Source organism: Lutra lutra, chromosome 13 (genome assembly GCF_902655055.1).
Source record: "Lutra lutra chromosome 13, mLutLut1.2, whole genome shotgun sequence".
Lineage (NCBI taxonomy): Eukaryota > Metazoa > Chordata > Mammalia > Carnivora > Mustelidae > Lutra > Lutra lutra.
In genome coordinates this window covers 82,606,416-82,619,784 of record NC_062290.1, presented here as the reverse complement: position 1 = coordinate 82,619,784, position 13,369 = coordinate 82,606,416, and the positions used below count along the sequence as shown (strand labels likewise).

At 57.1% G+C, this 13,369-nt stretch overlaps 1 protein-coding gene across 1 annotated transcript in view; it reads right to left on the bottom strand.

Moving 5' to 3' along the window:
- Window positions 1-12,971, bottom strand: part of DAB2IP (DAB2 interacting protein) — a 188,514-nt gene extending 175,543 nt beyond the window's left edge. The window contains exon 1 of the mRNA XM_047699366.1: window positions 12,770-12,971. Coding sequence (XP_047555322.1) covers window positions 12,770-12,809 — 40 coding nt within the window. The 5' untranslated portion in view covers window positions 12,810-12,971. The remainder of the gene's footprint in view (window positions 1-12,769) is intronic.
- Window positions 12,972-13,369: the final 398 nt, after the last annotated feature.

The following is a 13,369-nucleotide window of genomic DNA, read 5'->3' as shown; positions in this document are numbered from 1 at the left end:
ATTTTGCAGATGGGAAAGCCGAGGCAGAGAGGTTAACTTGCATCGAGTCACACATTTAGTAAGAGGCGTAGCTGGGATTTGAACCTTGAACTGTGAACTCCCTCGAGTTCATGGACAATGGACAACAATTCCTGAGCCCACCAGGAATTGTTGAGCCCCTCCTCCGTGTTCTCGTGCACCCCTCCCAACAACGCTGGTATGGGAGTGTCGTCCTATTTTACTGAGGAAGACATGGAGTCTCAAAAGGGGTTAATTCAGCCAAGGTCAAGTGAGGAAATGGAGTTAAGTCTTCACCTCTGAACTCCCATTCTCTACCCTCCTGCTGCTCTGGCTGGAGCCAGGAAGTCTGAGCAGCGACTCTGAACCCCTTTGGAGATGGGCTGGGTAAGGTGTGATAAAACTGCGAGCAAGCATGGGGACCAGCCGCCCAGCTCTGCTCTTTCCTTTCCACTCCGGAGCGGTTCCTCTTTCCCACCCCCATCCCAGAAACCAAATGTCCTTTGCTGTCCTTCACTGTCACCAAACAAAACCTACTTCCAGATTCCAATCACTCGCTCATATTTAGGCTTCCAGCCAAGGGCCGAGCCCTCCTTCGGGAAGGGCCAGGAGGTCGACGCGCCTCGGCCTGTCTGCCCCTCACCGGGCCTGGGCCTTCCCATCTCTTTGAGAAGGTGGGTTCTTTATAAACGTGTGGCGTCACAGAACCCTCATTTCTAATGAAAAATTTCAGGCAAGCCCAATAGTTAGATGACAGCCAGCTGCTCCAGGCAGAGCTGTGCTGGGGCAAAGGCGGGGAGTCTCTCTGACTTGGCAATCTTTTGGCATCTCCGTGGGACCCCAGGACTCTTTCGACGATTTGGAAACCACTGGTCTGGACAGAGTCTATTGGCTTGGGGTTCGTAGGACCAAGGAATCTGAGCTCCACTGAGTGCTGGCGATACTCAACGACGTGCAGGGTGGGCCCCTCCCCCTGAACACCTGTCCGGCCTTATTAGGGGCATCAAGGGGCCAAATCCAAGAGCGGCACATCAGCAAGACCTGGTTGTGCCTCTCTGCACAGGCTTCAGGGCCAGCCCATCCCGGCACACTCTGTCGGTGGCCGTGAAGACTGGTCACTCCCCTCCCACTGCTGTCTATTTGTTTCCTCTCTTCTGTCTTGCCCCTTCTCTAAAAACGTGTTTGGGTTTTTTTATTTTTTTTTTTAATACCTCCCCCATCCTTCCTTCTAAAATGCTCAGGAACTGCTGTGTTCTGGAGGAATCAGTGCTCCCAATCACCAGGCCCATCACTCATGACGCCTGGGAATGCCTCCTGGAGGCTTTGGTTACCCCTGGGCACCAACGTATGTGTAGGAGTTAGCCCAGGTTGGGGACACTGCATTGGGAGCAGGTGGGCGTTCCAGAATCAGAAGAGAGCCCGGGGAGGCTGGCCATCACTTGCATGGCTGAAGTGTGGACTTGGTGGTTGGGGGGCGGGCAGGGGTTGGGGCATGGCAGGTGGAGTGAGAAAAGCATCCTTGAAAGGCTGTCCTAAGAGCGGCGTGCTGGTTCCTGAGGGTCGAGCAGTCTCAGGAGCCATAAGAGGGATCAGATGCACATTTTAGATCATCTGGCTGCATACATGGTTGGGGAAGGGGTAGACCGTGAAGATGGGGCTTTCCCCCTCCCACCCACCCACCCCACCCCCCCCCCCCGCCTCCACCTGCCCTCAACACCCTCCAGGGAGCCCTGCTTCCCTCGGACACACTGCATGCGCACAGGAGGGAAGAGGGGTTTCAGGCTGCAGGGAGTTCCCACCTTGGCCAGGCCCCCAGCCTGGAACACAGCCCTTGACCCCTTCACCCTCAGGACCATGGGGTCAAGATGGGTTAGAAAGTTGGAAATTCCATCCCAGTTGGCTGGGATGCTTTGATTTTAGGGTTTCTGTTTGTGAACAGGAACCCAGGCAGAAAGTTAGCCTCCCCGCCCCATTCTAGTCCCTTCTATCCAACTCTTGGCTCTGACAAGCCCCTGCCCCAGCCTTGCAGCCCCTCTTGGCTCTTGGATCACTGCCTCCCCACCCCCCATGCTGCGGTGGGAGAGGAGGAGTTTCCTTCCCCAAACACAAGCCCTATTGTTCCACCACTCAGCTGGGCACCTGTCTTGGCATCTGCACTCACTTGGCCTCAGGTCAGCCATGGGATAAGGCTGAACTAGTGGGCACTGAGGGTCCAGGACCCGGAGCAGGCATGCAGGCCATCGCTGGTGGCAGTTTGGACCCTGTCCCTCCCTGGCTCCCTTCCAGGGCTCCTGATTACTCTGGGGCACTGGTTCTTAACCAGAAGGGATTTTATCCCCCAGGGAACGGTTTGCAATGTGTGGAGACATTCTCGGTTGTCACAGCTTGCCCTGGGGTGAGGGGCAGGTATGCTGCTGGGGGAGGCCTGGGATGCTACTTGGCATCCTTCAGGGCCCAGGACAGTCTGCTCGACAGTGCTCTGGCCCCAAGAGGCACCAGTGCCAAGGTCAGAGGCCCTGCCTGAGGTTAAAACCCCCATCCCATGCTTCAGGCTGGGATACTCCAGACACTCACTCCCACCTCAGCCCCTCTGCTTCTGCTGTTTCTCCTGTCGGGGAGCCCTCCCTGCTGCCCTCCACTTACTAAATCTCAGTTCTCTCCAGCCCCTCTGCCCGTGGGGGCTCCCCGCTGCTGCCACACCCGCCCCAGCTTCCCCTTCCAGAAGCCATCTGACTACATGGCCCCCTGATTTCTCTCTTTGCCCGGTCAGCTCCCGTGGCTTGGGCCCTCCCGAGTCTCAGCTGGCTCATCTACATAATGGGGGGGCGAGGTGAGTGGAGACCCCAGCCCCCCCAATAGCACAGACACAGCCCCTCCTGTTTCTCCCCGGGATGCTAGGCACATGGGACACTCAGAGTTGGCACACAGTGGGACCCATGTGACTTTGGAGCCCGTGGGCCAGGGTTCGAATCCTGATTCTACCACTTCCTAGTAGTTGGACAGAAGTTAATCACCAAACATGTCTGCACCTCAGTTTCCTCCTTTATAAAATAGGTTTTCCAGCGAGAGTTCCATGAGCTGTGCGGTGTCCTGTCCCTGTCCTTGTTCCCTGTCTGGCTGGTCTCTCCTGTCAAGGTGCGCCTGGACAGCCATCTACTCTTGGGGCCGAGAAGACAAGGATTAATTGCCCTCTTACTTCTCCCTAGAAGCTGAGCTTGCACTGGGCTGCCAAGGACTTTGGGGAATGGAGACCCCTGAGGCCATAGCACCAGAAACCGGAAGCTGAGCAGGCCCGGCTGAGCGGCCCCCGCCACAAGAGTGACCACCCTCTTGGCTCCCGGCCTTTTTGGCTTCCCCTCTCAGCATTCCAATCACTGCCTGGGCTCAGCTTCTCCTGCTGGTACCGTGACCTCCCCCAGGTGGGCGTCCACCCCGACTTAGCCGAACTGGCTCAGGGGATGGGGCACTGCGTTGAGCAGAGGGGTGGCTTGGGATCTTAGGAATTCTGGGGAGACAGCACAGAGACAGACTCATAAACCCAGAGGATGAACAGGTGGTTGGAGTGGGGTGAGGGTGGGCAAAACAGGTGTAGAGGATCAGAGGTGCAAACTTCCAGTTATCCAAGAAATAAGTCACAGGGATGAAAAGTATAGCGTGGGAGATACAGTCAAGAATGTTGTGATTATTTTGTTTGGTGACAGATGGTAAGTACACTTCTCATGGTGAGCATTTTGTAATGTATGTAATTGTTAAGTCACTATGTCGTACACCTGAAATCAATATAACATTGTTCGTCAACTTCAGTAAGAGCTAGAGAGAGAGAGAGAGAGAGAACAAACATGAGCTCCCAGGCTCCATGGCCCTCCAACTTCAGCGGTTGTCACCCCTTAGAATCACAAGGAGGCAGAGAGACAGAGGGACAGTGAGAGACAGAGAGATGGAAAGAGACAGTGAGAGACAGAGACAAGAGACAGAGCGCAACAGAGATACAGCAAGAGAGAGAGAGAGAGACTGAGGGGGGCCCTGTCCCTCCCCTCCAAGCTATCAGAGGCCCAGTATGGGGGAAGAGCCCCAGAAGAGAAAGCATGGGCACCCCTCCTCGCCCACCACAGAGCTGGCAAGAGGAAAGACTAAAAGCTGTCCTAGCAGACACCCTCCCAGGCACCCTGGCTTCTGGGCCATGGAGTTGGCATGGTCATTCGGTCAAAGACGGGCCTCACCTTTCTAGTCCCACTCCCAGTTCTGGAGAGGAAGCAGTGACAGATCTGGGCCAGCCCCCAGAAGGCTCCTGAGTCAGGCCCTGAAGGCAACCCCCCCACTTCAGCTTCTGCTGGGGAGCCCACCCACCCTCCTGCCCTCTCGACCTCTCTGGTACCATCTGGTACAGCCGCACGCTGTCTCCCCTCCCTCCACTGCCGCTCCTCCTAGCAGCCGCCCTCCACCCCATCATTAGCTACAGCAAGGGAGGCCCTTTGTCTAAGATTTGGGTCAAGGGAGAGAGAGAGTCCAGGGCAGAAGTAGGGGTGGGGGCTGGGGGGACAGACACCCCAGCTGCCACTTCAGGAACCGTGCAACCTCGAGCTGGCTTTTTTGGAGCACAGACCCACGCGTTCTGGTGCAGAGTCGGTGGGAGCTGGGGGTGCACATGTGGGACCCCCACAGCCAGCCAAGACAGAGGCCCCCTCGCAGGCATTCTGTCCTGCTCACACGTGCTTACGCCCTCCACATGCTTTCATACATGTGCGTCCACGCACACACAGGCACACCGGGATGTAGGTCACTGGCTGCAGGGCCTCGGGGCCGGGGGTTATGAGGATCTAGTCACCCGGCACACGCTTCCGGATTGGACAGAAAGCCACCCCTCCCGCCTCTCACCTCCCCCTTCAGCTCGCCTGTGTCCATCTGACCCAAAGCCTCTCTAGGCTTCCATTCAGTTTTCCCTAGAATCCCACTGGCTGAGACTGCTGGGAAGCAATTCTGTCCGGGGTGCGCCACATGCCTTTTATTCTGTGTGGGGGGGCCCTGTGCAGGACAATGTGGAGACTCCAAGAGACAGAGGGTTGTGACCCCATCGTGAAGACTTCCAGGGCATAGCTCATGGGATGCCTTAGGACTAGATGCGGTAATGGCCAAGAGGGTACGGTAAAGGAGAAAACCAAGCAGCTTCAGCCAAACTGATCAAGGCTGGCTTCCTGGAGGAGGTGGCAAGACCTTGGCTGGGCAGATGAGTAAGGTTTCAAAAAGCCTGGGAATGGGAGTGGAACTTACACAGCTGGGAAGACCTCAGCTACTCCTGTCCTCTACCCAGAGCTGGGGCCTCTCCCAAGGTCACATCTGGAAGGACCATCACAGACCCTTCTACGGAAAACCCCCAGATGGTCCCGCAGGCCTTTCAGACACAGCAAGCCCAGGACATCACTCCCACTGAGAAGCTGCTCTTCCACTCACGTCCCCCACTGGTGTGGACACCAACATTCCTGCCACGGGCCAGAGGCAAAGTCATCCTGACCTCTTTTTCCACCCCACCGGTCTCAGCCTCCAAGTTTGCAGTCTGGTTCCTGAAGCAGCTCACAGCCCAGAGGTGGAGACAAGCAGAAAGCAAATGGACTGTACTCATCAGTGTGTGACAGGACAGCAGAAAGTTCAGGGTGCCTTTGAGCACAGTAAGGTAGTCAGAGAGGGCTTCCTGGAGGAGATGATGCCTGAGCTGAGAGCTCAGGATGAGTGAGAGTGGCCAGGTTGGGGGAGAAGTAATAGGGAAAGCTGTATTGCAAGACTGGTCCAGGCAGGGGGCACAGCAAGGGCAAAGGTGAGGGAGGAGGAGAAGGACAGAGCATTCAAGGCAGCGAATAATTCATGGAGATGGGGGTGGGGAGAAAGAAGGGGTGTGGCGGGAGACAAGGGCAGAGGCACCGACCTGGGGTCAGGTGGTGGACCTCCTGGAGGCCGTGTCAATGAGTTTACACTTTATCCGACTCCAGTGAGTGGGTGCCCTGTGGGACTTTAAGATGCCTGTGAGTGGTCCCCTCGGCTGCACATCGAGGATGAGTTTGGGGCATGGACTGAGATGGGAGACCCAGGATGGGGTGAGGCAGCCTCTAGGAGTCCAAAGGGGGGCCTGGCCTGAGGTGGGGGCTGGGAGCTGGAGCTAGGGTAGGTCTCAGGGTCCACAGGAGGTAGGCTGGACCCTGAGTGTTTCCTTGTTCCTCCTCACTCGGGGGGCCCCCACCTGCCCATTGGACTGCATAAGAAGGCATGATCTATTGGCGTGGTCCTCTCAAGAGTGGGAGCCATGGGAGGTGGCTACTAGTTTCCCCAGCCCTCTGATGAGCAGAGCCAAGTAGCCCAGGACAGAAGCCGAGGCCTGGGCGTGCTTGCCAAGAGCAGCTCGGGAGGAAGCCCACCAGAAATCTGTGGAGAGGAGGGAGGGGGGATGTCTTTGCTTTCTAAACAATAGGAGATGGGGCGCCTGGGTGGCTCAGTGGGTTAAGCCGCTGCCTTCGGCTCAGGTCATGATCTCGGAGTCCTGGGATCGAGCCCCGCATCGGGTTCTCTGCTCAGCAGGGAGCCTGCTTCCTCCTCTCTCTGCCTGCCTCTCTGCCTGCTTGTGATCTCTCTGTCAAATAAATAAATAAAATCTTAAAAAAAAAAAAAAAAAAAGCACACGTATAAAAAAAAATAAATAAATAAACAATAGGAGCTCCTCCCTCCTCCCACCAGGAGCCTCCCTCCCTGGGGGACAGGAGCTCCTTTCTCCTGAGCTTTCTCCTGGCTCTGCCTGGCCCAGCTCCAGACCTGGGGCTGCCCTCTGCGTCCCCCTCCCTGGGCCCCACTTCCTAGCCTTCTCATGCAGCCAGCTGCTAAGGCTTGGGCACATAAATGATTTAAGCCCCTCCCGACCATCCTCATTGTTCTTCTTTATTGACTATTTTTTCCTGATTTAGCCTTTCCCCAGACTCCCATGAGGCAATGGGGCAAGAAGGCGGGGGCTCCACCCCCGTCCACCTGCCCGACGGGGGAGGGTCAGAGGCCCAGGCATGGCTGGCCAGCAGGACCAAGCCTTCCTGGGCATGGGAAGGGCTTTGGATTGGGGGCCAAACAGCCTAGAATGTGGAAAAAGGCCCAGGAGTCTTGGAGTCCTGCACTTGAATTGAGTGCCCCCACTAGAGCCTGTGTCTGTGGGCCCTTCTAAGCCTCGATTATCTCGTGTGCGCAATGAGGTCGCTCCTTCCTCTGCCAGGAGCCGGTAACTCCGTGTGGAACACATCACAGAGCTGGCATGTACTAGGTGCTCAGTAAATGGGGTCCCCACTCTGCCTCACTGACCTCGCTCGTCCACCTGGGAAAGGGCCCCGGGTAGGAGCGTGGCTATTCCTGTTCCTTCGGTGGCCAGCAGGCCCAGGGCAGAGCCCCAGGGCAGGATGGAAGGAATCAGGGTCTGGCATTCTTTCCCCAGCCCAGGTAGGCCAGCCTGGCATCACTACCCAGTTCCCCAGACGGGGAAGCTAAAGCTTGCTGAGGGCCCACCCAGGTCCTTGCCCAAGACCTGTTGGGTTAGCCAAGTGGCAGAGCAAGAGGAGGTCCCAGGCTCTTGTCCTGAGAGGCAGGCCAGGACTGAACATCCTCCCCAAGAGGTCCACCTGCATAGACACAGCCTTAGAGAAGGACCTAGTGGGCACGGGTTCAGAGTATGTGCTGTGGGGTGGGACAAACCTACATGACTCTCAGCCTTGCCACTCACTAGCTGTGTGATCTGGGTGAGTCACTCAGCCTCTCTGAGCTGGTTTCCCCATCTCTAACACGAAAATGCTAGCTCCCACCCCACGGGGTGCTGGTGAGGGGAAGCCAGATGATGAAAGGGAGGCGCATGGCCGGACATGCAGCTGTTCTTTTACGGGTTTTGTCTATCTGTTACCAGCTGAGGCAAACCCGCTTCTGACATCTTCGGTTCCTCCTCTCACGGGAAGGGCTGGAGAGTGGTGACATCAGACCCCCGACAGCTTCTAGCCCAAAATAACCTTCTCTTTAGACTGACCCTGTCCCATCACAGCTGCTTCTGCTCGCCGTTCCCAGCTGGGTGGGTATGGCCTTCGGTTATGGCTGCTGCCGAATCGGGCTCCTCCCAAGAGCTGTGCCAACAAACCCTCCCAGGAGGCAGGATTTGCCTGGGGGAAATGAAGGGGCCGCCCAGAGGGGCAATGATACAGCTCTCAGACAGTGCCCCAAAGTCAAGGTCCTGAGCTGTAGAGCAACCAGGGTTCAAATCACCTTGTATGACCTTGGCCATCACTTAACTTCCCAGAGCCTCAGTTGTCTCATCTGGAAAATGGAACTAATGGCAACGGATCTATGGTGTTGAGGACTTGAGCAGACAAAGTCCATGAAGGACCTTGCATGGAGTCTCAGCCGGAAAAGGGCCTCAGTAAATAGGCCTGGTTGTTGTACCTGCAGCACTGGGAAGTTTATAAAATCGCTTCTGTCTGCCAGCCTACTGGCAGCCTACTGCTCAACAGGGGCAGATGTCCCCGCTGGTTATCACCAGGAAGAAACTGGAGCCTCTTCTGCCCCCAGGATTTCCGAGCAACCAGCCCCTTCCGGAACACTGATCCCGGCTGTCTGTCCAAGCCCAACTCCCTCTGGGAATCACAGATCCCCCCCACCCCCCCTCCAGGTGTCCAGTCTCATGAGATTTTACCTTGTCATTCCCCGAGACAGCCAGGGAGGCGGGCAGGGCCCTGCTAAGTCTGCCCATTTGTCAGACAAAGAAGCCAAGGCTGAGCGAGGAGCAGGGACCTGGTCCAGGGCGCCCGAAGGCGAAGGGAGCCAGGATGAAGCTCGGGCCGCAGGGAGGGGACAGGGTGCCAAGTGCTGAGTCGGATTTAGAATCTTAGATGGTCAGAGCCAGATCATTCCGGGGTGTGGGGTGTAAACGACCACGAAGGGAACATCATGCCCAGAGTGGGGGATGATGCCTGAGGACACAGAGCACGTCCGGGGCAGGATCCAGCAGGTGCCATTCACTCATTCACTTGTTCATTCATCCATTCATTCATTCATACAGCGAATGCAGTAGCAACCAAGGCACAGCTCTGCCCTCAAGGACCTTATGGTCTTAAATGGGAGTCAGACTAGCGACGAGGCGATCAAAACATGCCCTCATCAGGGAAGCACCAAGGTGTGCCACAGGGCAGGGGTGGGAGGCCACGTCGGCAAAGTGGAGGAGTGGCAGGATGGCATGAGAACCCGACCAGACAATGTTCTACAGGGTGAGAAAACAGGGTCCTCCTGTTTTCTTCCTCAGCAACTGGAAAGATGGGAAGGAAGAGCTTCTCTGAGCCAGACTTGTCAGGCAGTCAGAGGGGGTCAGCCAGATCTTGTCTGACCCTTGCCTCGATTTACACACAGGGAAACTGAGGCCTGCCCAGGAAGGGCTTCTGCTCCCTGCCTTCCCGCTTCTGATTGTTGTGTAAAGAAACCCCTGCTCCTGTGTTTGCCACTCCCCCAGCCACCTCAGCCCTCACTGGCCTTGCTGGAAAGGTCTCTCACCTCAAGACCATCCAATAGGGCACCGCTCAGCCCCGTCGTCCGAGAACCCCTCAACACGGCACCGCCCTCCAGAGCATTTGAGCCAGTGGCTGGGATGTGGCCGAAATCCCTTCATTCCTGGAGCACCGGGTGGACGGAATCAAAGCTCAGGCTCTCCACCAGACAGAAGGAGAGAGTCTTGCTTGATCTGAGCCATGGAAGGGGGCCCAGAGCCCCACTCCCAGCCATGCCTCTCCCAACCCTGTACCCACTGAAGTTTCTGAGTCCCCCCAAGGAGCTCAGCCTGTCAACCCCGACCCAAAGCACCACCCTCCTTGGAAGTATTGGGGAACCCTCAGAAGTTTCTCCGGCCTTTGCACCTGCTGTCCTATCTGCCTGGAATGCCTTTCCTCACCTCTTTGCCTGGGCCAGCAGAATTTGTTCACTCACTCATTCGACATGTGTGCTGGATGCTTACTCTGGGCCAGGCAGAGAGTTATGCTCAGGGGATAACAGCTGTCTGAGAGCTCAGAGACTTGGGGATACATTAAGTTCAAGCACACACGCGCGCACACACAATAACGTCCTGTACAGATAGGAGCAGACCATATCAAGGAAAAGAGAAAGTAAGAGTGAGATCTCATTTGATGGATCGCGGGAACATGGTCTAGGGAAGGCTTCTCTGAGGAGGTGACTTTTCAGTTGAGTTTGGGAACAAGAGGGGGAGGAGGAATTAGCTTACTGAAGAGTGAGAGGAAGAGTGTTCCCGGAAAAGCAAACAGCATGTGCAAAGGCCCTGGGCTGACAATGACTTTGATGATTGTGAGCAAGTTCAGATCAGTAGGACCAGAGTCTAAGGAGTGGGTGCGTGAAGGAGAAAGAGTTAGATCATGCAGGGAGGCAGAAGCAGCAGATCTTGGTCAAGGGACTGTGTGGGTAGCAGGAAAAAGTAAGGATTCAAGAGAAGAAGCCAGAAGAAGAGACTGAGAAATAGGTGGGAGAAAATCAGGAGAGTGACCTCTCCCAGCAGCCAGGTGAAGAAAGGGTTTCATGAAGGAAAGAGTCGTCAACTTCTTTAGTGGAGGAGTCATCTCCTCCAGGAAGCCTTCCTGGACTCCACATGTGGGGTGAGGGGTTCCACAGTGCCTTGATCTCCCCCACCAGGGTGCTCTCCTTTCTCCCAGCCTAACCTAGAAATGTCATGAAGGCAAAGATAAGGTCTCACTTGCCATTCCAACCCCAAAACTTAACACAGGACCTGAAAGTAGTTAGCTACATAGAGAGGAAGTGACTCTGAGCCCATGGTTTTCCTTCGTTGGCGTGGTCCAGGAGGCTCCTTCTGCTCTGGGCCTCCCAGGCATGCTGGAGCCAGACCCCTCTCGGCTGGACCTGAGATCACTTGCAAAAGCCTGAGCTCTCCTCCATTCCTGCCTAACTCCTTCCTAAGGCTCCCTCTGTCCTTTAGCCTCTTCCTCTTGGCTCCTCGGAACCTTACGACCTGACCAGCTTCCAGAAGACCAGCAACAGTCTCCCAAAACAGGTAAAGACAAGGTGCCCCCTCATGCATGGGGCCCTTTAGTTAGGTGCACACTGTTTCCAGGGCACCAGCCTCGCCCTGCCCAGAGGCTGCTGCTCGCAAACCAGGAAACAGCAGTTCGGGGCTCTGGGTCCCAGGTGGGGAGATGGAGCCCTGGGAGAAGTAAGAGAGCCTCTCTTGGCCATGGGTTGGTCCCCCAGCGAAGGGTCTGTAGAGTCGCATTCAGGCAAGGCTATACCAAGTTTCAGGTGAGCACTTCCGGGGGCATAGCTCAGACTGTCTGTGCCCCACTCCCCAGGGAACTCATCACTCAATCCAGCCTCATTTCATTCGTCTGTCTGTCTCCCATTCGAGGCTGGGAGTTCTTCCAGGTCAGGGGCCTCTCTTTGTCCCTTCCTCCTTCCCCCCTCCCTCCCTCCCTCTCTTTCTCTCTTTCGTCCCTCCATTCAGTAAGCACAAACTATTTCTGCCTCGCGAGCTAGCTCATCATTTCTGCACCCGTGCCCGTGGCACACAGCTGGGCACCGGGGGGTCACTCAGCAGACATCCTCTAGTCCCCTGACTGCCCAGCAGTGCCAGGTCCATGGGTTGGGCCTTGCCAGATCTCCCTGGAGGATCACAGCCCCGAACATGGCAAAGGGCCCCTCTCCCTGGAAAGAGCTGAGCTCCTGCAGAAGGAAGGAAATTTGGCCTTGAGTCTGTATGGAGGCCAGCCCTGGCTGGGGTAGGGGTGGGAGCGGGGTCCAGAGGGAGAACTCCGTTTTCTTCGCAGGAACTGTGGTCCCAGGAGGACCTGGGCCCCCAAAGGCAGCTCCAAGCTGGAGTGAGGCCACTTCTCAATGCCCCCTTTTTGGCCAACAGGGCCTTCTCCCTGCTGAACCCCCAAAGCTGCTGCCCCCCCCCCGCCTCGGCCCCTCAGGCACCCTGGCCCTCCTGCGTTTTTCAGGCACACATTGCCCAGAGACAGCCGGGGCACCCCGGCATGCCAGCCGACGGGCAGCAACCTGGCCAGGCTGAGCAGGGGTTCCTGTTCCCTGCGTCCCTGGAGCTCCAAGCCTGCAGAACCTAACCCCGGCCAAGCCATTCCGAGTCTGACAAGTCCTGTCCCAGGCTCGCAACAAGAGCTCCGTCCTGGCAACTGTCCCCCGGCAATCTTCCCTGGGGTTTCCAGCCACCCCAAAGGCTGCAGCAGGGACAGCAGGAGCAGCCCCCCAGTGGTAGCCCCTGGGGGCCTGCAAAGTGGGGCGTGCCTTCAGCCCGGCGTTAATTACAGGGTGCGTTCCTGAAGCCTGGTCCATCTATATTTATCTGTAGGATCTCACTCATTAAATTCCCCACAGCAGCCGGCAGGCTTGGGGACCAGAGCGAGGCAGACAGGCAGGGGGGCTGCAAACTTCCTTCCTTTCCTTCTTGGCCAAGAGCAAAACAGAAGCAGCCCAAACTCCCTCTCCCTCCCCTGACCCTACTCTTGTCCAGAGTCTAAGGGGCTGCCCCCGGCTCTGCCCCGGGGGAAAGCTTCGGCCTTGTGCCCCCTCCCCCGGAGCACCCGTGCCCACCCACAGGCCCCAGGACCAGACGGTGCCCAGCCGCCTGCCGGCCTCCCCGCATCAACTCGGATTCCTGCAGCGAGCAGAGAAAAGTCTGCGAGCAGCGGAGCAGCGCGGCCAAAGCCCCAACTCTGCCACTTCGCAGGGGCCGGGGCCCTCTTACCGTAGGAGTCGTCTTGGTCCAGGAGGGAATCGGGCTCCATGGCGAATGGGCCCCCAGCCCCTGGCCCCACCTGATTTATGAACCAAGGCTGTCTCCATGAGCGTCTGGGTTTCTCCTTTTGTATTCCATCTGGCGGCTTTTCCAACTAGATGACTGGGTATTCCTGCAAGCAGGCCCCTCTCCAGCCCTCGCCTTCATACAGTACATTTAAAGTAGCAGTAACCTCTTTTTCCTCCCCCCGCAGCCGGGCTGGAAACATTAGAAGGGACCGAGGCAGCGAGATGTCTAAAATAGGAAGACGCCGGTACGATTGGCCTGGCTGCCTGCGACGCTGGCTGCAGGGTCTGGCCGGGGCTATGCAGATGGAAAAGCTAAGAGGTGAGGCTGAGCTGGGGCTTAGCATCTGGAAGCTGGCTCTGGGGCCCCCGGGTCTGTGGGGGGTGGTGCCGGCTGACCCTCCCGTGGGAGGGGTTGGGGAGGGGGGCTCGGCTCTGTTTGCCACCCAGCGCCCAAACCCCAGGGGCTTCTCCCAGGCCCTGCTGGAACCTCCCACTCAAATCTGTTCTACAGACATTTCCTGCAGTGTGGGGGATGCAGAAC